This window comes from Coccinella septempunctata, chromosome 2 (assembly GCF_907165205.1).
Source record: "Coccinella septempunctata chromosome 2, icCocSept1.1, whole genome shotgun sequence".
NCBI lineage: Eukaryota > Metazoa > Arthropoda > Insecta > Coleoptera > Coccinellidae > Coccinella > Coccinella septempunctata.
The window spans coordinates 43,032,449-43,060,295 of NC_058190.1; the positions used below are offsets into that span (position 1 = coordinate 43,032,449).

Consider the following 27,847-nt stretch of genomic DNA (forward strand, 5'->3'; position numbering starts at 1 on the left):
TTCATGTTGCATTCATCTTTCTTCACCTTCCCAGTCTCCAAGCATGACCTAATTCTGATGGAGAAAGACCATGAGTTTTTCTTCTTCCTACCATATGATTTCCCTTTACCAAAAGTAAAACCCTGGTCGAAGAGAGTAAGCATAGACTTAGGACTTAGCATGGATCTTTGCGCCCAGTATAAATGAAATTCCTGGTTCCTGCCTTATTCCAGCTCCTGCAGGAACACAGAGGCATAGAGGCCTGTCCCAGGTCGATAGTTTGTCTTTTGGAAGGGTGAACATTCAATTCTTTGAATGTTCACCCTTCCAAAAGCACAGAGGCCTGTCCCAGGTCGATAGTTTGTCTTTTGGATGGGTGAACATCCAATTCTTTGAATGGACAGGCCTCTGTGCCTCTGTGTTCCTGCAGGATTATTTCTATAATGGCAAAGAAAGATTATAGATTAGACGATTAGAGCCGTGAGTTATATGGCCTTTTTGAAAGATGATAATTCATTTGACAGACGCAACTGACGCTCTTCAAGAACTTCAACATTATCATCATTTCATTATTATTGTATTGTAAGAGGACATCATACAATAAAAGTCTTTGACGAACATCTCTCTGTTCAGAATTCTGTAACTGGACATGTCTGGTTTCTATTTCAGAATATAGAGGGCAATACTTATGAGATTTTCAGCAGTGAGTATTCGTTTCAAATCATTTATAATTATTCATCATTCATCATCAGCCGAACCAGTAACTAACAGAAAATAGCATTGGAAATTCAACTTTTGGCTATCATTATGCATTTTGTAGGAAAGTGACAAGAAGTTTTTCGTGTGAATCAGCAGCTTGATGATTTTTCTTTTGAAAGCCCTAAGAGAAAAATAACATCGACCAAAAATCATAAGAAAAATTAAATTTATTAAAAAAGTAGGTAAAAGCAATTGTCAAATAAAAGATTTGTGTCATTTTTAGCGATCGAGGAACTTATGACATTTTTTGATGGGACATTATAGTGGGTGATATGAATAGACACGAAGTAAATGCTGATGCTACAAATTCGAGGATATACTCCGTATTTTCTCTATCGCTTAGTCGGTAGTAGTCCCTATAGTTAAAGTACATATGCTTCAACATTACTGTCTGTTGACTCTGCTGGGTTCAATTGTCATGATTTTGATGAGAAATTTGCTATCAAATCACACGTTGCTTTGACTAACGTGCCAAAGTTGGAAGTTTGAAAACGATAGCTTATTAGGGGAGTGCTCTGCTGCATATGAAATGAAATAAAACTTTTCGCCTTTTTGAACGGAATTCTTTGATTCATATCAACGTGTTCACAGCTGCTTTTTCTCCATTATATTATATTTTGGTCTTTTTCTATTCTATCTAGCATCAGCATGTATTGAATTAAGAATTAAATATTCTGGAATACAAATTGAATTCGATATGTTTTCATTTATGTCATTTATAAAAATTTTAAGTTTAATTCAACAATTTTGAACCTGAACGCGGACAATATGACTCGATTATACCTACCTACATAATATAAAGATAGAATGAGACTATTTAATTTCCAGTTTTGTAGCGATCTCTATTCAGAGATGAAAAATAAACGAAAATTGCATTGGAGTTTTTCTGAATCATAAACGATGAAATTGATCTCCGATAAAAACAGATGGAAACCTTCTTTACGATTTCGAATCAGTTTACGAAATAACATGTTCGTGTTTATACGAGTACGAAATTTTAAACTTTCAACGAATAATCGTGACTATATCAACTGTTTCGTTTCTCTCCGGATCTGAAAAATAGGTAAGTGCATCAGTTCGAAATATTCGAGCTCTTTTCTCTTCTAATTAACTAGTTAACTAATTTTTTTAGTGTGTCAAATATGATGTTTATTTATTATCTGGTACAATGTTTGTTTATTCAATCTGATATTACAGATTTCTCATTGACGTCACGAGTATTCTGATGAAATTTTATTCTGGTGAAGATTTTTACAATTAAAAATTCATTTTTTTTATGGAATAAGAGATTTATGCTCATTCTAATGATTAATTGACACAGCACTTTCTATGAAGACAATTCAATGAAATGAATTTTATTAAGGCCATTGTAGGAACAATATGCAATAACAATTTTTACATGTAAATATGTAGTTTTCGAACACAACAAATTTTGGGTACAAATCAAAAAAAAATATTGTGGCATATTAACGAAAATAATAATTTAAAAGCACATATGGTTTTAAACAATAAAAGTGGCATATAATCTGAAATTTACTTCGGGATTTGCTGCTTGAATAATTTCGAATACCTGGATAAAGAAAAAATTTAAATAATATGAATAAAAATACCTGCCTACTTACATATATCTATAAATTTTATTGAAATTGTGTAGGTATATGAGTTGTGATAAAGGGATGATCAGATACTTATAGTAGTTCAATTTGCGTATTGTAGGTACTCAATAAAATTTCAAGTTCGTACTATCGAAGGTTGATAGTTAAACTTGGATATTTCTAAAAAATGAAGAAATAATTTTTGACATAATATCAAACTGTTACTGGTTATTGTCGACTCTCTGATCTTAAAATTTTAACAATAAGTTACTTTCGCCATCTACTGATAATCCAGTCATTATGATGAAAATAATTTCAGGATTATATCAGCTTATTGCATGATCAAGAATTGAAGAACATGCTGGGTGTCCCAAAATTAAAGCAACCAAATTTGGTCACAGATTCCTTTGATCCCTGTATTTAATAATTAAAACACACTACGAAAGGAGGTATAGGTATAAACAAGTACTAAATGTTAAGTAAACTTTCAGCTGATTGTCTGTCAGTAGTTCAGGTATGACTGAGGATAACAATGATTTTGGTTCCTCAAAAAATTTAAAATAACGATATTCTCCAATTATTTAAGAAAATCTACATTGTTTTTGCTACCAACACGGCCTTTAGGCCCTCTGTTGTACAGTCGACTGACATTCCCGTTCAGTCAAGGCAACTTCAGTTATTTCATCTTGATGGGAATATATATGATCGATGTAATTTCGCAGAAGTGGAATTTTTGAAATATCCTCATGCCGCATTTTCACAGCGCTCACTATGAGATATGGCAGTCTGCAGATTCACAGATACATATATAATAAATCTGGATTTACCACCTCATATTTCACTTTCAATAAGCGACAAATTTTTTTTATAGATTGAGGACGTAGACCATCTGAGATGCGGATCATTCGAAGTATTTGAAACTCACAGGAAATATTTAGTGCAATAATGTAAATTGAGTGGAAATATGTGGCAGTCACTCAGTGTTTCTATAGCTCGATTCACCCCTGATTTTTCATTGAGGTTCAGTTGTCTCTCTCAATGATTTTGATACACGTATTTCAAGATAGTCTTGTCTACTTGTTCTTTTTATCTTCTTGTTCTAGTCTTGTCTTTGTTTTCTCTGTGAATTCTTCGACTGAAGTTGAAACGTTCAGAAGACTGCTTTGGATCTCCGATAGCAAAGTAGAGTATTCAGGTGATATTCAATCAGACCGTAAGAAAAAACCAAATTGCTTAACACGCCGCTGTTATTAGATGAGTTTCAGATTCAGATCCTTTAACATATTGCGCTAATCCATCCAAGTCTTTAGTTCCGCTTTTTATCCTTGGCTTGTAAAGATCCTGAAACAAATTGAAAACAAATTAGTGAACGGATTTTTATATTATGATTATGGCTACTTACCGGGAACCTCATATTAAATTTGATATCGAAAAAAGGAGCAACAAAGTATCTAATGGTTCCGATGTAAAAAAAAATAGATTGATTATAACCAGTTTTATACCGTTAGCATGAAGCAATTATGAAACTCGGCAGCCGCTGAAAAGTAAATAAATTGACGAGATACCAGTAATGAAATTCTAGTTGTATTCGGTTGTAGTCATCCTACACAAATTCATTTGGACTGGATACCGCTGAAGCCGTTTTATATGTACTTTTTTTTGATGGGCTTTATCGCTAGAACGGATACATAGTAAGGAGTTAAGTTTTATATGGGTGTGTTGTAAGTTTAGCAGTAGGGAATTTGTATTTGATGGGGGGATATAAAATTCATAAGAGCATTGATAAGGCATTAAAGTATAAAGTCATCAAAACGACGATTTCGTCTAACTAGAGCTAGCAGTTACGTCTTTATCTTCCTTATGAGATTTTCTTTGGATGTACAGAATTAGAAATTCTTGAACCAACTCAATCGTTCGAGCACTTTTTCATAAGATCAATATTTTTCGTCACTATTGTAATTTTTATTTCACTAGAAATATGCTTTTTCAATTTGAATGGGACACTGTCTATATTATTGTTTCAAAAGACTTTGTTATTCGAATTCGTAAAGGCGAATTTTCGTGGAAATCACTTTCAGTAGGTGCAATGAGTGGTACCAACAAAAATATCTTCACGCAATAAATTTGTTAGGATTCGAAGACAATTGTTGTACGAATGTTTAACTCAATTTAACGAACGTGTCATAATCAATCTAATAAGAATCTTTCAGAGGGAGGGAGGGAAGATATCTTGATTGAAAACTAACTTTCATTTTCATTGAAACCTTTATTTTTCGACACTTTTCGCAGTTGTCAATTCCGGAATTCAAAAAGGTCAACATGGGCTACCAATGACCGAAACCTGTTGTCCACCATAAAGCATCATTCACTATCGTGTTCAAAGATATCTGAAGCTCCTGTAGCTAATCGTTTTGCCCATACTACTCCTGAAATATGCTATCATCAGCCACAGATGTTCGAACGTTCTTGATCCGGTTGAAATTCCTAAACAACTTTAATACCAATATTTATTACACGAAAATATATACCATAAAACGTTAATGGTGCTCGTTTGAGACGGATCAGTCTTAAAAGGATATGAAATTGTGACAATTTAATAAGTAGCACAAGGTATCACTCAACAAGGGGATGTTGAAATCGCCAAGTGGGAAATTTTTGGTCTGATTGAATGAGAGGATATGCTGTGACATGAAATGGATGTTGTTCGTTGATAGATCTGAGAATTATGTTTCCTAGAATGATATTTTCCTATCGACATTAATATGCCCATCGTCCGATAATCTAAACATGAGAAAACAGTACTTATGCAGAATTTAAATTGAATATTGATTTATGCAAATGGAAAGATTGCCAGATGCTATTTATTGAGGCGTTGTCTTAGAAAAACGAGCGAAAATGAATTATACTCTCAATATTGCTGCTGGACATACAATTAGGTACCTACAAATGGTGTATGCAAGTGTGATGAAGAATGTGGAAGAGTTAATTGTTTTTCAGAGGTTTATTCGTATTTTGGATGAAATATCCTGAAATTTTACGTAAATTCTATTCAGAGGTTCTCTCACAGCAGGAATTGAAAAAGTTGAGTTTTGCTTGCAGAAAAAGCCGTTTCTTGATCACATCTTTGCTGCGTTTTTCAATAAGAAAAACTAGCTTCTCATTTTCATTTGTTCTCATCATATTCCTGCTGGAAATGGATTTGTTTTTTGATTTGATTCTTTAGGACATGTGCATACATGCATGGGACAAGTCAAAAGAGAAACAACAATTTCTCTCTCTATAATTTAATGAGAACAAGAAATGCAAGATTTCATATCAGTTAATTGTTACAAATATAATTCGAACTGTATTTACGTCGTTCTGCAACTTCTAACCACAAAGATTTTCCATTCTGCTATGTTTTGTAACGTTATGACAACGGAAATGTTAATTTCTATCTTAGTTTCGTCATCAAAAGTTATCTTTACCCAGAAGCAAAAGATTTTCCTTGTCGTTTATAGGATACAAATTATTTTAGGCTTTTGGTCATACATGTCACCTTTTTAGATTTTTTCTTCGATTAAAAGAAACGTTCACATTTTTTTTTGGGATTATATGTAAATAAGTTTATCGATCAGTTAGATAACTGAAATTTTTTGTATGCTGTATGCGCATATAGGTTCTCCATTAAGTACCAACATTAGTTAGATTTTTTAATAAAGCTGTAAATGTTTTGACCCTATACACGTATTCATTTTCTAGTCTATTTTAAGAAGCACTTCAATCAGTTCATTTCTATTGAAAACGAACTGATTTCCAAATTCGTTGTTTCAATTTCACAAGACCCACACATATTATTGCGCATGTATTTTATATCTTAAAACTTCCTTTCCTACTTTAAACTTCTGCTGAGGAAATTGGGACACATTTCTCACACCTTTGCAAAGTTGATTGAATCAGTTCTTTTCTTTTTCTCCTGATTATTGTAAAATGTCCCTGGACAATCTTATCGAACAACTTTTGTCGGAATTTGAAGATGTTCCAAACGAGACAAATCCCCCCGCAGCCATGGTGTCCAAAAATATTCTTCTTTTTCCTCCTCCCCAATCGGCGTCGCGTCCAAAAAGTGAAAATTTGTTATCTCCAATGGATAAACCGGCTGTGCCTAAAGAAAACTTTTCGGAAAACGCGACCTCACCTAATAAGGAGAAAGTTCCGTTGTCTAGTATGGAAAAAGCGAATTTAAGGGAAAAATTACACGTGTCATGCTTGAAGAAATGTAAAGAGATTGTGTCGCAGCAGCCCTATTATACAATGGTCACTTTCAGGATGTTACTCTTGAATAAGGTAGGAAGATTCGACTCATAGAGTTTAATAAGTTTTAATAGTTTCTGTACGCAGTTTTATTTTGGATAATGAAGACTAATTTTGATGAAAAAAGATCAATATCGAATGGCCAGCACTATTCTTTTTAACAATACAGAGCGTGGCCAAGATAAGGAACAAAATTCATATTTTTAGTATTGACTATTTTGTAGAAAAATGGTCGAGCGGATCAGTTTTCATTTCGAATCACGCAACTTTTATATTCAATTGAGGAGTTTCGAAAGTTTATCTCTTTTCTTTTAGATTTTCCTCGTATAAGTGGCATTTTTCAAAAATTGCTAATTTCAATCTGCGATATCTCCTGTTATATTCGTCTGATCGAATTGAAATTTAAGGTTATATCATCAGCATTGCAAAGGCTTCCAGTTTAGCATTAAAACTCGATTTCGAAAATCTCGATTTTGCTCTAAAATGAGCAAGGGGTTAGACCCCCCTAAAATGGCCCATGTGTATTTGCTCCTCTGTCTAAAAATTAGAGTGTTCCATTACTGTCCTAGGATATATAGTGCATAGAACATTTTCTGTAGATTTTATGAAACCGAACAGTTGATGATTCAAGATAGAAGTGCACTCCAAGCAGCCCTTCAAAGTGAACTGGGAAATGAAAAATGGAAAAGCAAAAAAAAAAATTTTCTCGTTAATAGTGTCAGATATTTGAAAGTTCAGTATGGAATTATAGGTTTTCGAATACGCTGAATCCATTGCGAGCAATTTCGAAAGCCTATCTCCCTTCGTTTAGATTTTCATCTCGAAAATGGCATTTTTCAAAAATTGCAATTTTTCAATCTGCGATATCTCCTGTTATATTCGTCTGATACAATTGGGATTTCCAGTTATATAATCAGCGTTGCCTAGGCTTCCACCCTAGCACAAAAACTCGATTTCGAAAATCTCGATTTTTTTGGTCAAAAATGAGCAAGGGGTTAGACCCCCTAAAATCACATTTTTGCTACTCTGTCTAAAAATCAGGAAGTTCTACTACTGTTCTAGGATATGGAGCGCATAATATTTGTTTTGAAGATTCTAGAAAACCAAACAGTTGATGATTCAATAGAGAATTGCACTCTCGGGAGCTGTTCGAAATCAACTCGAAAATGAAAAGTGGAAAAACAAAAAAAATTATTTTCTCCGAAACAGTGCCAGATATTTGAGATTTTGGTATGGAAATATAGGTTTTCGAATACGCTGAATCCATTGCGAGTAATTTCGAAAGCCTATCTCGCTTTGTTTAGATTTTCATCTTGAAAATGGCATTTTTCAAAAATTGCAATTTTTCAATCTGCGATATCTCCTGTTATATTCGTCTGATACAATTGGGATTTCCGGTTATATTATCAGCGTTGCCTAGGCTTCCACCCTAGCACAAAAACTCGATTTCGAAAATCTCGATTTTTTTGGTCAAAAATGAGCAAGGGGACCCTCCTAAAATCACCTTTTTGCTACTCTGTCTAAAAATCAGGATGTTCTACTACTGTTCTAGGATATGGAGCGCATGAAATTTGTTTTGAAGATTCTAGAAAACCAAACAGTTGATGATTCAATAGAGAATTGCACTCTAGGGAGCTGTTCGAAGTCAACTCGAAAATGAAAAGAGGAAAAACAAAAAAACTTATTTTCTCCGAAACAGTGCCAGATATTTGAGATTTTGGTATGGAAATATAGGTTTTCGAATACGCTGAATCCATTGCGAGCAATTTCGAAAGCCTATCTCCCTTCGTTTAGATTTTCATCTCGAAAATGGCATTTTTCAAAAATTGCAATTTTTCAATCTGCGATATCTCCTGTTATATTCGTCTGATACAATTGGGATTTCCAGTTATATAATCAGCGTTGCCTAGGCTTCCACCCTAGCACAAAAACTCGATTTCGAAAATCTCGATTTTTTTGGTCAAAAATGAGCAAGGGGTTAGACCCCCCTAAAATCACCTTTTTGCTACTCTGTCTAAAAATAAGGAAGTTCTACTACTGTTCTAGGATATGGAGCGCATAATATTTGTTTTGAAGATTCTAGAAAACAAAACAGTTGATGATTCAATAGAGAATTGCACTCTCGGGAGTTGTTCGAAATCAACTCGAAAATGAAAAGTGGAAAAACAAAAAAAATTATTTTCTCCGAAACAGTGCCAGATATTTGAGATTTTGGTATGGAAATATAGGTTTTCGAACACGCTGAATCCATTGCAAGCAATTTCGAAAGCCTATCTCCCTTCGTTTAGATTTTCATCTTGAAAATGGCATTTTTCAAAAATTGCAATTTTTCAATCTGCGATATCTCCTGTTATATTCGTCTGATACAATTGGGATTTCCGGTTATATTATCAGCGTTGCCTAGGCTTCCACCCTAGCACAAAAAATCGATTTCGAAAATCTCGATTTTTTTGGTCAAAAATGAGCAAGGGGTTAGACCCCCCTAAAATCACCTTTTTGCTACTCTGTCTAAAAATCAGGAAGTTCTACTACTGTTCTAGGATATGGAGCGCATAATATTTGTTTTGAAGATTCTAGAAAACCAAACAGTTGATGATTCAATAGAGAATTGCACTCTCGGAAGCTGTTCGAAATCAACTCGAAAATGAAAAGTGGAAAAACAAAAAAAATTATTTTCTCCGAAACAGTGCCAGATATTTGAGATTTTGGTATGGAAATATAGGTTTTCGAACACGCTGAATCCATTGCAAGTAATTCCGAAAGCCTATCTCCCTTCGTTTAGATTTTCATCTTGAAAATGGCATTTTTCAAAAATTGCAATTTTTCAATCTGCGATATCTCCTGTTATATTCGTCTGATACAATTGGGATTTCCAGTTATATAATCAGCGTTGCCTAGGCTTCCACCCTAGCACAAAAACTCGATTTCGAAAATCTCGATTTTTTTGGTCAAAAATGAGCAAGGGGTTAGACCCCCCTAAAATCACCTTTTTGCTACTCTGTCTAAAAATCAGAAAGTTCTACTACTGTTCTAGGATATGGAGCGCATAATATTTGTTTTGAAGATTCTAGAAAACCAAACAGTTGATGATTCAATAGAGAATTGCACTCTAGAGAGCTGTTCGAAGTCAACTCGAAAATGAAAAGTGGAAAAACAAAAAAAATTATTTTCTCCGAAACAGTGCCATATATTTGAGATTTTGGTATGGAAATATAGGTTTTGGAATACGCTGAATCCATTGCGAGCAATTTCGAAAGCCTATCTCCCTTCTTTTATATTTTCATTTTGAAAATGGCATTTTTCAAAAATTGCAATTTTTCAATCTGCGATAACTCCTGTTATATTCGTCTGATACAATTGGGATTTCCGGTTATATTATCAGCGTTGCCTAGGCTTCCACCCTAGCACAAAAACTCGATTTCGAAAATCTCGATTTTTTTGGTCAAAAATGAGCAAGGGGTTAGACCCCCCTAAAATCACCTTTTTGCTACTCTGTCTAAAAATCAGAAAGTTCTACTACTGATCTAGGATATGGAGCGCATAATATTTGTTTTGAAGATTCTAGAAAACCAAACAGTTGATGATTCAATAGAGAATTGCACTCTAGGGAGCTGTTCGAAGTCAACTCGAAAATGAAAAGTGAAAAAACAAAAAAAAATTATTTTCTCCGAAACAGTGCCAGATATTTGAGATTTTGGTATGGAAATATAGGTTTTCGAATACGCTGAATCCATTGCGAGCAATTTCGAAAGCCTATCTCCCTTCGTTTAGATTTTCATCTTGAAAATGGCATTTTTCAAAAATTGCAATTTTTCAATCTGCGATATCTCCTGTTATATTCGTCTGATACAATTGGGATTTCCAGTTATATTATCAGCGTTGCCTAGGCTTCCACCCTAGCACAAAATCGATTTCGAAAATCTCGATTTTTTTGGTCAAAAATGAGCAAGGGGTTAGACCCCCCTAAAATCACCTTTTTGCTACTCTGTCTAAAAATCAGGAAGTTCTACTACTGTTCTAGGATATGGAGCGCATAATATTTGTTTTGAAGATTCTACAAAACCAAATAGTTGATGATTCAATAGAGAATTGCACTCTCGGGAGCTGTTCGAAATCAACTCGAAAATGAAAAGTGGAAAAACAAAAAAAATTATTTTCTCCGAAACAGTGCAAGATATTTGAGATTTTGGTATGGAAATATAGGTTTTCGAATACGCTGAATCCATTGCGAGCAATTTCGAAAGCCTATCTCCCTTCGTTTAGTTTTTCATCTTGAAAATGGCATTTTTCAAAAACTGCAATTTTTCAATCTGCGATATCTCCTGTTATATTCGTCTGATACAATTGGGATTTCCGGTTATATTATCAGCGTTGCCTAGGCTTCCACCCTAGCACAAAAACTCGATTTCGAAAATCTCGATTTTTTTGGTCAAAAATGAGCAAGGGGTTAGACCCCCCTAAAATCACCTTTTTGCTTCTCTGTCTAAAAATCAGAAAGTTCTACTACTGATCTAGGATATGGAGCGCATAATATTTGTTTTGAAGATTCTAGAAAACCAAACAGTTGATGATTCAATAGAGAATTGCACTCTAGGGAGCTGTTCGAAGTCAACTCGAAAATGAAAAGTGAAAAAACAAAAAAAAATTATTTTCTCCGAAACAGTGCCAGATATTTGAGATTTTGGTATGGAAATATAGGTTTTCGAATACGCTGAATCCATTGCGAGCAATTTCGAAAGCCTATCTCCCTTCGTTTAGATTTTCATCTTGAAAATGGCATTTTTCAAAAATTGCAATTTTTCAATCTGCGATAACTCCTGTTATATTCGTCTGATACAATTGGGATTTCCGGTTATATTATCAGCGTTGCCTAGGCTTCCACCCTAGCACAAAAACTCGATTTCGAAAATCTCGATTTTTTTGGTCAAAAATGAGCAAGGGTTTAGACCCCCCTAAAATCACCTTTTTGCTACTCTGTCTAAAAATCAGGAAGTTCTACTACTGTTCTAGGATATGGAGCGCATAATATTTGTTTTGAAGATTCTAGAAAACCAAACAGTTGATGATTCAATAGAGAATTGCACTCTCGGAAGCTGTTCGAAATCAACTCGAAAATGAAAAGTGGAAAAACAAAAAAAATTATTTTCTCCGAAACAGTGCCAGATATTTGAGATTTTGGTATGGAAATATAGGTTTTCGAACACGCTGAATCCATTGCAAGTAATTTCGAAAGCCTATCTCCCTTCGTTTAGATTTTCATCTTGAAAATGGCATTTTTCAAAAATTGCAATTTTTCAATCTGCGATATCTCCTGTTATATTTGTCTGATACAATTGGGATTTCCAGTTATATAATCAGCGTTGCCTAGGCTTCCACCCTAGCACAAAAACTCGATTTCGAAAATCTCGATTTTTTTGGTCAAAAATGAGCAAGGGGTTAGACCCCCCTAAAATCACCTTTTTGCTACTGTGTCTAAAAATCAGAAAGTTCTACTACTGTTCTAGGATATGGAGCGCATAATATTTGTTTTGAAGATTCTAGAAAACCAAACAGTTGATGATTCAATAGAGAATTGCACTCTAGAGAGCTGTTCGAAGTCAACTCGAAAATGAAAAGTGGAAAAACAAAAAAAATTATTTTCTCCGAAACAGTGCCATATATTTGAGATTTTGGTATGGAAATATAGGTTTTGGAATACGCTGAATCCATTGCGAGCAATTTCGAAAGCCTATCTCCCTTCTTTTATATTTTCATTTTGAAAATGGCATTTTTCAAAAATTGCAATTTTTCAATCTGCGATAACTCCTGTTATATTCGTCTGATACAATTGGGATTTCCGGTTATATTATCAGCGTTGCCTAGGCTTCCACCCTAGCATAAAAACTCGATTTCGAAAATCTCGATTTTTTTGGTCAAAAATGAGCAAGGGGTTAGACCCCCCTAAAATCACATTTTTGCTACTCTGTCTAAAAATCAGGATGTTCTACTACTGTTCTAGGATATGAAGCGCATAAAATTTGTTTTGAAGATTCTAGAAAACCAAACAGTTGATGATTCAATAGAGAATTGCACTCTAGAGAGCTGTTCGAAGTTAACTCGAAAATGAAAAGTGGAAAAACAAAAAAAATTATTTTCTCCGAAACAGTGCCAGATATTTGAGATTTTGGTATGGAAATATAGGTTTTCGAACACGCTGAATCCATTGCAAGTAATTCCGAAAGCCTATCTCCCTTCGTTTAGATTTTCATCTTGAAAATGGCATTTTTCAAAAATTGCAATTTTTCAATCTGCGATATCTCCTGTTATATTCGTCTGATACTATTGGGATTTCCAGTTATATAATCAGCGTTGCCTAGGCTTCCACCCTAGCACAAAAACTTGATTTCGAAAATCTCGATTTTTTTGGTCAAAAATGAGCAAGGGGTTAGACCCCCCTAAAATCACCTTTTTGCTACTCTGTCTAAAAATCAGAAAGTTCTACTACTGATCTAGGATATGGAGCGCATAATATTTGTTTTGAAGATTCTAGAAAACCAAACAGTTGATGATTCAATAGAGAATTGCACTCTAGGGAGCTGTTCGAATTCAACTCGAAAATGAAAAGTGGAAAAACAAAAAAAATTATTTTCTCCGAAACAGTGCCAGATATTTGAGATTTTGGTATGGAAATATAGGTTTTCGAATACGCTGAATCCATTGCAAGCAATTTCGAAAGCCTATCTCCCATCGTTTAGATTTTCATCTTGAAAATGGCATTTTTCAAAAATTGCAAATTTTCAATCTGCGATATCTCCTGTTATATTCGTGTGATACAATTGGGATTTCCGGTTATATTATCAGCGTTGCCTAGGCTTCCACCCTAGTACAAAAACTCGATTTCGAAAATCTCGATTTTTTGGTCAAAAATGAGCAAGGGGTTAGACCCCCCCTAAAATCACCTTTTTGCCACTCTGTCTAAAAATCAGGATGTTCTACTACTGTTCTAGGATATGGAGCGCATAAAATTTGTTTTGAAGATTCTAGAAAACCAAACAGTTGATGATTCAATAGAGAATTGCACTCTAGAGAGCCGTTCGAAGTCAACTCGAAAATGAAAAGTGGAAAAACAAAAAAAATTATTTTCTCCGAAACAGTGCCAGATATTTGAGATTTTGGTATGGAAATAAAGGTTTTCGAACACGCTGAATCCATTGCGAGCAATTTCGAAAGCCTATCTCCCTTCGTTTAGATTTTCATCTTGAAAATGGCATTTTTCAAAAATTGCAATTTTTCAATCTGCGATATCTCCTGTTATATTCGTCTGATACAATTGGGATTTCCGGTTATATTATCAGCGTTGCCTAGGCTTCCACCCTAGCACAAAAACTCGATTTCGAAAATCTCGATTTTTTTGGTCAAAAATGAGCAAGGGGTTAGACCCCCCTAAAATCACCTTTTTGCTACTCTGTCTAAAAATCAGGAAGTTCTACTACTGTTCTAGGATATGGAGCGCATAATATTTGTTTTGAAGATTCTAGAAAACAAAACAGTTGACGATTCAATAGAGAATTGCACTCTAGAGAGCTGTTCGAAGTCAACTCGAAAATGAAAAGTGGAAAAACAAAAAAAATTATTTTCTCCGAAACAGTGCCATATATTTGAGATTTTGGTATGGAAATATAGGTTTTGGAATACGCTGAATCCATTGCGAGCAATTTCGAAAGCCTATCTCCCTTCGTTTATATTTTCATTTTGAAAATGGCATTTTTCAAAAATTGCAATTTTTCAATCTGCGATAACTCCTGTTATATTCGTCTGATACAATTGGGATTTCCGGTTATATTATCAGCGTTGCCTAGGCTTCCACCCTAGCACAAAAACTCGATTTCGAAAATCTCGATTTTTTTGGTCAAAAATGAGCAAGGGGTTAGACCCCCCTAAAATCACCTTTTTGCTACTCTGTCTAAAAATCAGGAAGTTCTACTACTGTTCTAGGATATGGAGCGCATAATATTTGTTTTGAAGATTCTAGAAAACCAAACAGTTGATGATTCAATAGAGAATTGCACTCTCGGGAGTTGTTCGAAATCAACTCGAAAATGAAAAGTGGAAAAACAAAAAAAATTATTTTCTCCGAAACAGTGCCAGATATTTGAGATTTTGGTATGGAAATATAGGTTTTCGAACACGCTGAATCCATTGCGAGCAATTTCGAAAGCCTATCTCCCTTCGTTTAGTTTTTCATCTTGAAAATGGCATTTTTCAAAAACTGCAATTTTTCAATCTGCGATATCTCCTGTTATATTCGTCTGATACAATTGGGATTTCCGGTTATATTATCAGCGTTGCCTAGGCTTCCACCCTAGCACAAAAACTCGATTTCGAAAATCTCGATTTTTTTGGTCAAAAATGAGCAAGGGGTTAGACCCCCCTAAAATCACCTTTTTGCTTCTCTGTCTAAAAATCAGAAAGTTCTACTACTGATCTAGGATATGGAGCGCATAATATTTGTTTTGAAGATTCTAGAAAACCAAACAGTTGATGATTCAATAGAGAATTGCACTCTAGGGAGCTGTTCGAAGTCAACTCGAAAATGAAAAGTGAAAAAACAAAAAAAAATTATTTTCTCCGAAACAGTGCCAGATATTTGAGATTTTGGTATGGAAATATAGGTTTTCGAATACGCTGAATCCATTGCGAGCAATTTCGAAAGCCTATCTCCCTTCGTTTAGATTTTCATCTTGAAAATGGCATTTTTCAAAAATTGCAATTTTTCAATCTGCGATAACTCCTGTTATATTCGTCTGATACAATTGGGATTTCCGGTTATATTATCAGCGTTGCCTAGGCTTCCACCCTAGCACAAAAACTCGATTTCGAAAATCTCGATTTTTTTGGTCAAAAATGAGCAAGGGTTTAGACCCCCCTAAAATCACCTTTTTGCTACTCTGTCTAAAAATCAGGAAGTTCTACTACTGTTCTAGGATATGGAGCGCATAATATTTGTTTTGAAGATTCTAGAAAACCAAACAGTTGATGATTCAATAGAGAATTGCACTCTCGGAAGCTGTTCGAAATCAACTCGAAAATGAAAAGTGGAAAAACAAAAAAAATTATTTTCTCCGAAACAGTGCCAGATATTTGAGATTTTGGTATGGAAATATAGGTTTTCGAACACGCTGAATCCATTGCAAGTAATTTCGAAAGCCTATCTCCCTTCGTTTAGATTTTCATCTTGAAAATGGCATTTTTCAAAAATTGCAATTTTTCAATCTGCGATATCTCCTGTTATATTCGTCTGATACAATTGGGATTTACAGTTATATAATCAGCGTTGCCTAGGCTTCCACCCTAGCACAAAAACTCGATTTCGAAAATCTCGATTTTTTTGGTCAAAAATGAGCAAGGGGTTAGACCCCCCTAAAATCACCTTTTTGCTACTGGGTCTAAAAATCAGAAAGTTCTACTACTGTTCTAGGATATGGAGCGCATAATATTTGTTTTGAAGATTCTAGAAAACCAAACAGTTGATGATTCAATAGAGAATTGCACTCTAGAGAGCTGTTCGAAGTCAACTCGAAAATGAAAAGTGGAAAAACAAAAAAAATTATTTTCTCCGAAACAGTGCCATATATTTGAGATTTTGGTATGGAAATATAGGTTTTGGAATACGCTGAATCCATTGCGAGCAATTTCGAAAGCCTATCTCCCTTCTTTTATATTTTCATTTTGAAAATGGCATTTTTCAAAAATTGCAATTTTTCAATCTGCGATAACTCCTGTTATATTCGTCTGATACAATTGGGATTTCCGGTTATATTATCAGCGTTGCCTAGGCTTCCACCCAAGCATAAAAACTCGATTTCGAAAATCTCGATTTTTTTGGTCAAAAATGAGCAAGGGGTTAGACCCCCCTAAAATCACATTTTTGCTACTCTGTCTAAAAATCAGGATGTTCTACTACTGTTCTAGGATATGAAGCGCATAAAATTTGTTTTGAAGATTCTAGAAAACCAAACAGTTGATGATTAAATAGAGAATTGCACTCTAGAGAGCTGTTCGAAGTTAACTCGAAAATGAAAAGTGGAAAAACAAAAAAAATTATTTTCTCCGAAACAGTGCCAGATATTTGAGATTTTGGTATGGAAATATAGGTTTTCGAACACGCTGAATCCATTGCAAGTAATTCCGAAAGCCTATCTCCCTTCGTTTAGATTTTCATCTTGAAAATGGCATTTTTCAAAAATTGCAATTTTTCAATCTGCGATATCTCCTGTTATATTCGTCTGATACTATTGGGATTTCCAGTTATATAATCAGCGTTGCCTAGGCTTCCACCCTAGCACAAAAACTTGATTTCGAAAATCTCGATTTTTTTGGTCAAAAATGAGCAAGGGGTTAGACCCCCCTAAAATCACCTTTTTGCTACTCTGTCTAAAAATCAGAAAGTTCTACTACTGATCTAGGATATGGAGCGCATAATATTTGTTTTGAAGATTCTAGAAAACCAAACAGTTGATGATTCAATAGAGAATTGCACTCTAGGGAGCTGTTCGAATTCAACTCGAAAATGAAAAGTGGAAAAACAAAAAAAATTATTTTCTCCGAAACAGTGCCAGATATTTGAGATTTTGGTATGGAAATATAGGTTTTCGAATACGCTGAATCCATTGCAAGCAATTTCGAAAGCCTATCTCCCTTCGTTTAGATTTTCATCTTGAAAATGGCATTTTTCAAAAATTGCAAATTTTCAATCTGCGATATCTCCTGTTATATTCGTGTGATACAATTGGGATTTCCGGTTATATTATCAGCGTTGCCTAGGCTTCCACCCTAGTACAAAAACTCGATTTCGAAAATCTCGATTTTTTGGTCAAAAATGAGCAAGGGGTTAGACCCCCCTAAAATCACCTTTTTGCTACTCTGTCTAAAAATCAGGATGTTCTACTACTGTTCTAGGATATGGAGCGCATAAAATTTGTTTTGAAGATTCTAGAAAACCAAACAGTTGATGATTCAATAGAGAATTGCACTCTAGAGAGCCGTTCGAAGTCAACTCGAAAATGAAAAGTGGAAAAACAAAAAAAATTATTTTCTCCGAAACAGTGCCAGATATTTGAGATTTTGGTATGGAAATAAAGGTTTTCGAACACGCTGAATCCATTGCGAGCAATTTCGAAAGCCTATCTCCCTTCGTTTAGATTTTCATCTTGAAAATGGCATTTTTCAAAAATTGCAATTTTTCAATCTGCGATATCTCCTGTTATATTCGTCTGATACAATTGGGATTTCCGGTTATATTATCAGCGTTGCCTAGGCTTCCACCCTAGCACAAAAAGTCGATTTCGAAAATCTCGATTTTTTTGGTCAAAAATGAGCAAGGGGTTAGACCCCCCTAAAATCACCTTTTTGCTACTCTGTCTAAAAATCAGGAAGTTCTACTACTGTTCTAGGATATGGAGCGCATAATATTTGTTTTGAAGATTCTAGAAAACAAAACAGTTGACGATTCAATAGAGAATTGCACTCTAGAGAGCTGTTCGAAGTCAACTCGAAAATGAAAAGTGGAAAAACAAAAAAAATTATTTTCTCCGAAACAGTGCCATATATTTGAGATTTTGGTATGGAAATATAGGTTTTGGAATACGCTGAATCCATTGCGAGCAATTTCGAAAGCCTATCTCCCTTCGTTTATATTTTCATTTTGAAAATGGCATTTTTCAAAAATTGCAATTTTTCAATCTGCGATAACTCCTGTTATATTCGTCTGATACAATTGGGATTTCCGGTTATATTATCAGCGTTGCCTAGGCTTCCACCCTAGCACAAAAACTCGATTTCGAAAATCTCGATTTTTTTGGTCAAAAATGAGCAAGGGGTTAGACCCCCCTAAAATCACATTTTTGCTACTCTGTCTAAAAATCAGAAAGTTCTACTACTGTTCTAGGATATGAAGCGCATAAAATTTGTTTTGAAGATTCTAGAAAACCAAACAGTTGATGATTCAATAGAGAATTGCACTCTAGAGAGCTGTTCGAAGTTAACTCGAAAATGAAAAGTGGAAAAACAAAAAAAATTATTTTCTCCGAAACAGTGCCAGATATTTGAGATTTTGGTATGGAAATATAGGTTTTCGAACACGCTGAATCCATTGCAAGCAATTTCGAAAGCCTATCTCCCTTCGTTTAGATTTTCATCTTGAAAATGGCATTTTTCAAAAATTGCAATTTTTCAATCTGCGATATCTCCTGTTATATTCGTCTGATACAATTGGGATTTCCAGTTATATAATCAGCGTTGCCTAGGCTTCCACCCTAGCACAAAAACTCGATTTCGAAAATCTCGATTTTTTTGGTCAAAAATGAGCAAGGGGTTAGACCCCCCTAAAATCACCTTTTTGCTACTCTGTCTAAAAATCAGGAAGTTCTACTACTGTTCTAGGATATGGAGCGCATAATATTTGTTTTGAAGATTCTAGAAAACCAAACAGTTGATGATTCAATAGAGAATTGCACTCTAGGGAGCTGTTCGCTCGATTTCGAAAATCTCGATTTTTTTGGTCAAAAATGAGCAAGGGGTTAGACCCCCCTAAAATCACCTTTTTGCTACTCTGTCTAAAAATCAGGAAGTTCTACTACTGTTCTAGGATATGGAGCGCATAATATTTGTTTTGAAGATTCTAGAAAACCAAACAGTTGATGATTCAATAGAGAATTGCACTCTCGGAAGCTGTTCGAAATCAACTCGAAAATGAAAAGTGGAAAAACAAAAAAAATTATTTTCTCCGAAACAGTGCCAGATATTTGAGATTTTGGTATGGAAATATAGGTTTTCGAACACGCTGAATCCATTGCAAGTAATTTCGAAAGCCTATCTCCCTTCGTTTAGATTTTCATCTTGAAAATGGCATTTTTCAAAAATTGCAATTTTTCAATCTGCGATATCTCCTGTTATATTCGTCTGATACAATTGGGATTTCCAGTTATATAATCAGCGTTGCCTAGGCTTCCACCCTAGCACAAAAACTCGATTTCGAAAATCTCGATTTTTTTGGTCAAAAATGAGCAAGGGGTTAGACCCCCCTAAAATCACCTTTTTGCTACTCTGTCTAAAAATCAGAAAGTTCTACTACTGATCTAGGATATGGAGCGCATAATATTTGTTTTGAAGATTCTAGAAAACCAAACAGTTGATGATTCAATAGAGAATTGCACTCTAGGGAGCTGTTCGAAGTCAACTCGAAAATGAAAAGTGAAAAAACAAAAAAAAATTATTTTCTCCAAAACAGTGCCAGATATTTGAGATTTTGGTATGGAAATATAGGTTTTCGAATACGCTGAATCCATTGCGAGCAATTTCGAAAGCCGTTCTCCCTTCGTTTAGATTTTCATCTTGAAAATGGCATTTTTCAAAAATTGCAATTTTTCAATCTGCGATATCTCCTGTTATATTCGTCTGATACAATTGGGATTTCCGGTTATATTATCAGCGTTGCCTAGGCTTCCACCCTAGCACAAAAACTCGATTTCGAAAATCTCGATTTTTTTGGTCAAAAATGAGCAAGGGGACCCTCCTAAAATCACCTTTTTGCTACTCTGTCTAAAAATCAGGATGTTCTACTACTGTTCTAGGATATGGAGCGCATGAAATTTGTTTTGAAGATTCTAGAAAACCAAACAGTTGATGATTCAATAGAGAATTGCACTCTCGGAAGCTGTTCGAAATCAACTCGAAAATGAAAAGTGGAAAAACAAAAAAAATTATTTTCTCCGAAACAGTGCCAGATATTTGAGATTTTGGTATGGAAATATAGGTTTTCGAACACGCTGAATCCATTGCAAGTAATTTCGAAAGCCTATCTCCCTTCGTTTAGATTTTCATCTTGAAAATGGCATTTTTCAAAAATTGCAATTTTTCAATCTGCGATATCTCCTGTTATATTCGTCTGATACAATTGGGATTTCCAGTTATATAATCAGCGTTGCCTAGGCTTCCACCCTAGCACAAAAACTCGATTTCGAAAATCTCGATTTTTTTGGTCAAAAATGAGCAAGGGGTTAGACCCCCCTAAAATCACCTTTTTGCTACTCTGTCTAAAAATCAGAAAGTTCTACTACTGTTCTAGGATATGGAGCGCATAATATTTGTTTTGAAGATTCTAGAAAACCAAACAGTTGATGATTCAATAGAGAATTGCACTCTAGGGAGCTGTTCGAATTCAACTCGAAAATGAAAAGTGGAAAAACAAAAAAAATTATTTTCTCCGAAACAATGCCAGATATTTGAGATTTTGGTATGGAAATATAGGTTTTCGAATACGCTGAATCCATTGCGAGCAATTTCGAAAGCCTATCTCCCTTCGTTTAGATTTTCATCTTGAAAATGGCATTTTTCAAAAATTGCAAATTTTCAATCTGCGATATCTCCTGTTATATTCGTGTGATACAATTGGGATTTCCGGTTATATTATCAGCGTTGCCTAGGCTTCCACCCTAGTACAAAAACTCGATTTCGAAAATCTCGATTTTTTGGTCAAAAATGAGCAAGGGGTTAGACCCCCCTAAAATCACCTTTTTGCTACTCTGTCTAAAAATCAGGATGTTCTACTACTGTTCTAGGATATGGAGCGCATAAAATTTGTTTTGAAGATTCTAGAAAACCAAACAGTTGATGATTCAATAGAGAATTGCACTCTAGAGAGCCGTTCGAAGTCAACTCGAAAATGAAAAGTGGAAAAACAAAAAAAATTATTTTCTCCGAAACAGTGCCAGATATTTGAGATTTTGGTATGGAAATAAAGGTTTTCGAACACGCTGAATCCATTGCGAGCAATTTCGAAAGCCTATCTCCCTTCGTTTAGATTTTCATCTTGAAAATGGCATTTTTCAAAAATTGCAATTTTTCAATCTGCGATATCTCCTGTTATATTCGTCTGATACAATTGGGATTTCCGGTTATATTATCAGCGTTGCCTAGGCTTCCACCCTAGCACAAAAACTCGATTTCGAAAATCTCGATTTTTTTGGTCAAAAATGAGCAAGGGGTTAGAAAATCACCTTTTTGCTACTCTGTCTAAAAATCAGGAAGTTCTACTACTGTTCTAGGATATGGAGCGCATAATATTTGTTTTGAAGATTCTAGAAAACAAAACAGTTGATGATTCAATAGAGAATTGCACTCTCGGGAGTTGTTCGAAATCAACTCGAAAATGAAAAGTGGAAAAACAAAAAAAATTATTTTCTCCGAAACAGTGCCAGATATTTGAGATTTTGGTATGGAAATATAGGTTTTCGAATACGCTGAATCCATTGCGAGCAATTTCGAAAGCCTATCTCCCTTCGTTTAGATTTTCATCTTGAAAATGGCATTTTTCAAAAATTGCAATTTTTCAATCTGCGATATCTCCTGTTATATTCGTCTGATACAATTGGGATTCCCGATTATATTATCAGCGTTGCCTAGGCTTCCACCCTATCACAAAAACTCGATTTCGAAAATCTCGATTTTTTTGGTCAAAAATGAGCAAGGGGTTAGACCCCCCTAAAATCACCTTTTTGCTACTCTGTCTAAAAATCAGGAAGTTCTACTACTGTTCTAGGATATGGAGCGCATAATATTTGTTTTGAAGATTCTAGAAAACCAAACAGTTGATGATTCAATAGAGAATTGCACTCTCGGGAGTTGTTCGAAATCAACTCGAAAATGAAAAGTGGAAAAACAAAAAAAATTATTTTCTCCGAAACAGTGCCAGATATTTGAGATTTTGGTATGGAAATATAGGTTTTCGAACACGCTGAATCCATTGCGAGCAATTTCGAAAGCCTATCTCCCTTCGTTTAGTTTTTAATCTTGAAAATGGCATTTTTCAAAAACTGCAATTTTTCAATCTGCGATATCTCCTGTTATATTCGTCTGATACAATTGGGATTTCCGGTTATATTATCAGCGTTGCCTAGGCTTCCACCCTAGCACAAAAACTCGATTTCGAAAATCTCGATTTTTTTGGTCAAAAATGAGCAAGAGGTTAGACCCCCCTAAAATCACCTTTTTGCTACTCTGTCTAAAAATCAGAAAGTCTACTACTGATCTAGGATATGGAGCGCATAATATTTGTTTTGAAGATTCTAGAAAACCAAACAGTTGATGATTCAATAGAGAATTGCACTCTAGGGAGCTGTTCGAAGTCAACTCGAAAATGAAAAGTGAAAAAACAAAAAAAAATTATTTTCTCCGAAACAGTGCCAGATATTTGAGATTTTGGTATGGAAATATAGGCTTTCGAATACGCTGAATCCATTGCGAGCAATTTCGAAAGCCTATCTCCCTTCGTTTAGATTTTCATCTTGAAAATGGCATTTTTCAAAAATTGCAATTTTTCAATCTGCGATATCTCCTGTTATATTCGTCTGATACAATTGGGATTTCCGGTTATATTATCAGCGTTGCCTAGGCTTCCACCCTAGCACAAAAACTCGATTTCGAAAATCTCGATTTTTTTGGTCAAAAATGAGCAAGGGGTTAGACCCCCCTAAAATCACCTTTTTGCTACTCTGTCTAAAAATCAGGAAGTTCTACTACTGTTCTAGGATATGGAGCGCATAATATTTGTTTTGAAGATTCTAGAAAACCAAACAGTTGATGATTCAATAGAGAATTGCACTCTCGGAAGCTGTTCGAAATCAACTCGAAAATGAAAAGTGGAAAAACAAAAAAAATTATTTTCTCCGAAACAGTGCCAGATATTTGAGATTTTGGTATGGAAATATAGGTTTTCGAACACGCTGAATCCATTGCAAGTAATTCCGAAAGCCTATCTCCCTTCGTTTAGATTTTCATCTTGAAAATGGCATTTTTCAAAAATTGCAATTTTTCAATCTGCGATATCTCCTGTTATATTCGTCTGATACAATTGGGATTTCCAGTTATATAATCAGCGTTGCCTAGGCTTCCACCCTAGCACAAAAACTCGATTTCGAAAATCTCGATTTTTTTGGTCAAAAATGAGCAAGGGGTTAGACCCCCCTAAAATCACCTTTTTGCTACTCTGTCTAAAAATCAGAAAGTTCTACTACTGTTCTAGGATATGGAGCGCATAATATTTGTTTTGAAGATTCTAGAAAACCAAACAGTTGATGATTCAATAGAGAATTGCACTCTAGAGAGCTGTTCGAAGTCAACTCGAAAATGAAAAGTGGAAAAACAAAAAAAATTATTTTCTCCGAAACAGTGCCATATATTTGAGATTTTGGTATGGAAATATAGGTTTTGGAATACGCTGAATCCATTGCGAGCAATTTCGAAAGCCTATCTCCCTTCGTTTATATTTTCATTTTGAAAATGGCATTTTTCAAAAATTGCAATTTTTCAATCTGCGATAACTCCTGTTATATTCGTCTGATACAATTGGGATTTCCGGTTATATTATCAGCGTTGCCTAGGCTTCCACCCTAGCACAAAAACTCGATTTCGAAAATCTCGATTTTTTTGGTCAAAAATGAGCAAGGGGTTAGACCCCCCTAAAATCACATTTTTGCTACTCTGTCTAAAAATCAGGATGTTCTACTACTGTTCTAGGATATGAAGCGCATAAAATTTGTTTTGAAGATTCTAGAAAACCAAACAGTTGATGATTCAATAGAGAATTGCACTCTAGAGAGCTGTTCGAAGTTAACTCGAAAATGAAAAGTGGAAAAACAAAAAAAATTATTTTCTCCGAAACAGTGCCAGATATTTGAGATTTTGGTATGGAAATATAGGTTTTCGAACACGCTGAATCCATTGCAAGCAATTTCGAAAGCCTATCTCCCTTCGTTTAGATTTTCATCTTGAAAATGGCATTTTTCAAAAATTGCAATTTTTCAATCTGCGATATCTCCTGTTATATTCGTCTGATACAATTGGGATTTCCAGTTATATAATCAGCGTTGCCTAGGCTTCCACCCTAGCACAAAAACTCGATTTCGAAAATCTCGATTTTTTTGGTCAAAAATGAGCAAGGGGTTAGACCCCCCTAAAATCACCTTTTTGCTACTCTGTCTAAAAATCAGAAAGTTCTACTACTGTTCTAGGATATGGAGCGCATAATATTTGTTTTGAAGATTCTAGAAAACCAAACAGTTGATGATTCAATAGAGAATTGCACTCTAGAGAGCTGTTCGAAGTCAACTCGAAAATGAAAAGTGGAAAAACAAAAAAAATTATTTCCTCCGAAACAGTGCCAGATATTTGAGATTTTGGTATGGAAATATAGGTTTTCGAATACGCTGAATCCATTGCGAGCAATTTCGAAAGCCTATCACCCTTCGTTTAGATTTACATCTTGAAAATGGCATTTTTCAAAAATTGCAATTTTTCAATCTGCGATATTTCCTGTTATATTCGTCTGATACAATTGGGATTTCCGGTTATATTATCAGCGTTGCCTAGGCTTCCACCCTAGCACAAAAACTCGTTTTCGAAAATCTCGATTTTTTTGGTCAAAAACGAGCAAGGGGTTAGACCCCCCTAAAATCACCTTTTTGCTACTCTGTCTAAAAATCAGGAAGTTCTACTACTGTTCTAGGATATGGAGCGCATAATATTTGTTTTGAAGATTCTAGAAAACCAAACAGTTGATGATTCAATAGAGAATTGCACTCTCGGAAGCTGTTCGAAATCAACTCGAAAATGAAAAGTGGAAAAACAAAAAAAAATTATTTTCTCCGAAACAGTGCCAGATATTTGAGATTTTGGTATGGAAATATAGGTTTTCGAATACGCTGAATCCATTGCGAGCAATTTCGAAAGCCTATCTCCCTTCGTTTAGATTTTCATCTTGAAAATGGCATTTTTCAAAAATTGCAATTTTTCAATCTGCGATATCTCCTGTTATATTCGTGTGATACAATTGGGATTTCCGGTTATATTATCAGCGTTGCCTAGGCTTCCACCCTAGCACAAAAACTCGATTTCGAAAATCTCGATTTTTTTGGTCAAAAATGAGCAAGGGGTTAGACCCCCCTAAAATCACCTTTTTGCTACTCTGTCTAAAAATCAGGAAGTTCTACTACTGTTCTAGGATATGGAGCGCATAATATTTGTTTTGAAGATTCTAGAAAACCAAACAGTTGATGATTCAATAGAGAATTGCACTCTCGGAAGCTGTTCGAAATCAACTCGAAAATGAAAAGTGGAAAAACAAAAAAAATTATTTTCTCCGAAACAGTGCCAGATATTTGAGATTTTGGTATGGAAATATAGGTTTTCGAACACGCTGAATCCATTGCAAGTAATTTCGAAAGCCTATCTCCCTTCGTATAGATTTTCATCTTGAAAATGGCATTTTTCAAAAATTGCAATTTTTCAATCTGCGATATCTCCTGTTATATTCGTCTGATACAATTGGGATTTCCAGTTATATAATCAGCGTTGCCTAGGCTTCCACCCTAGCACAAAAACTCGATTTCGAAAATCTCGATTTTTTTGGTCAAAAATGAGCAAGGGGTTAGACCCCCCTAAAATCACCTTTTTGCTACTCTGTCTAAAAATCAGAAAGTTCTACTACTGTTCTAGGATATGGAGCGCATAATATTTGTTTTGAAGATTCTAGAAAACCAAACAGTTGATGATTCAATAGAGAATTGCACTCTAGAGAGCTGTTCGAAGTCAACTCGAAAATGAAAAGTGGAAAAACAAAAAAAATTATTTTCTCCGAAACAGTGCCATATATTTGAGATTTTGGTATGGAAATATAGGTTTTGGAATACGCTGAATCCATTGCGAGCAATTTCGAAAGCCTATCTCCCTTCGTTTATATTTTCATTTTGAAAATGGCATTTTTCAAAAATTGCAATTTTTCAATCTGCGATAACTCCTGTTATATTCGTCTGATACAATTGGGATTTCCGGTTATATTATCAGCGTTGCCTAGGCTTCCACCCTAGCACAAAAACTCGATTTCGAAAATCTCGATTTTTTTGGTCAAAAATGAGCAAGGGGTTAGACCCCCCTAAAATCACATTTTTGCTACTCTGTCTAAAAATCAGGATGTTCTACTACTGTTCTAGGATATGAAGCGCATAAAATTTGTTTTGAAGATTCTAGAAAACCAAACAGTTGATGATTCAATAGAGAATTGCACTCTAGAGAGCTGTTCGAAGTTAACTCGAAAATGAAAAGTGGAAAAACAAAAAAAATTATTTTCTCCGAAACAGTGCCAGATATTTGAGATTTTGGTATGGAAATATAGGTTTTCGAACACGCTGAATCCATTGCAAGCAATTTCGAAAGCCTATCTCCCTTCGTTTAGATTTTCATCTTGAAAATGGCATTTTTCAAAAATTGCAATTTTTCAATCTGCGATATCTCCTGTTATATTCGTCTGATACAATTGGGATTTCCAGTTATATAATCAGCGTTGCCTAGGCTTCCACCCTAGCACAAAAACTCGATTTCGAAAATCTCGATTTTTTTGGTCAAAAATGAGCAAGGGGTTAGACCCCCCTAAAATCACCTTTTTGCTACTCTGTCTAAAAATCAGAAAGTTCTACTACTGTTCTAGGATATGGAGCGCATAATATTTGTTTTGAAGATTCTAGAAAACCAAACAGTTGATGATTCAATAGAGAATTGCACTCTAGAGAGCTGTTCGAAGTCAACTCGAAAATGAAAAGTGGAAAAACAAAAAAAATTATTTCCTCCGAAACAGTGCCAGATATTTGAGATTTTGGTATGGAAATATAGGTTTTCGAATACGCTGAATCCATTGCGAGCAATTTCGAAAGCCTATCACCCTTCGTTTAGATTTACATCTTGAAAATGGCATTTTTCAAAAATTGCAATTTTTCAATCTGCGATATTTCCTGTTATATTCGTCTGATACAATTGGGATTTCCGGTTATATTATCAGCGTTGCCTAGGCTTCCACCCTAGCACAAAAACTCGATTTCGAAAATCTCGATTTTTTTGGTCAAAAACGAGCAAGGGGTTAGACCCCCCTAAAATCACCTTTTTGCTACTCTGTCTAAAAATCAGGAAGTTCTACTACTGTTCTAGGATATGGAGCGCATAATATTTGTTTTGAAGATTCTAGAAAACCAAACAGTTGATGATTCAATAAAGAATTGCACTCTAGAGAGCTGTTCGAAGTCAACTCGAAAATGAAAAGTAGAAAAACAAAAAAAATTATTTTCTCCGAAACAGTGCCAGATATTTGAGATTTTGGTATGGAAATATAGGTTTTCGATCACGCTGAATCCATTGCA

At 34.9% G+C, this 27,847-nt stretch overlaps 1 protein-coding gene across 4 annotated transcripts in view; it reads left to right on the forward strand.

Moving 5' to 3' along the window:
• Positions 1–1,664: 1,664 nt before the first annotated feature.
• LOC123307283 (NADPH oxidase 5) overlaps positions 1,665–27,847 on the forward strand; it is a 126,387-nt gene continuing 100,204 nt past the window's right edge. The window contains exon 1 of one of the 4 annotated variants that reach the window (XM_044889528.1): positions 1,665–1,801. Coding sequence is in view for 2 of the 4 variants with exons in the window: in XM_044889524.1 (XP_044745459.1) it covers positions 6,303–6,659 (357 nt within the window). In the remaining 2 variants the exon portion in view is untranslated. Of the gene's footprint in view, positions 1,802–6,236; positions 6,660–27,847 lie in introns of those variants that run through there. The other 3 variants (XM_044889529.1, XM_044889524.1, XM_044889527.1) reach the window with 3 other exon arrangements.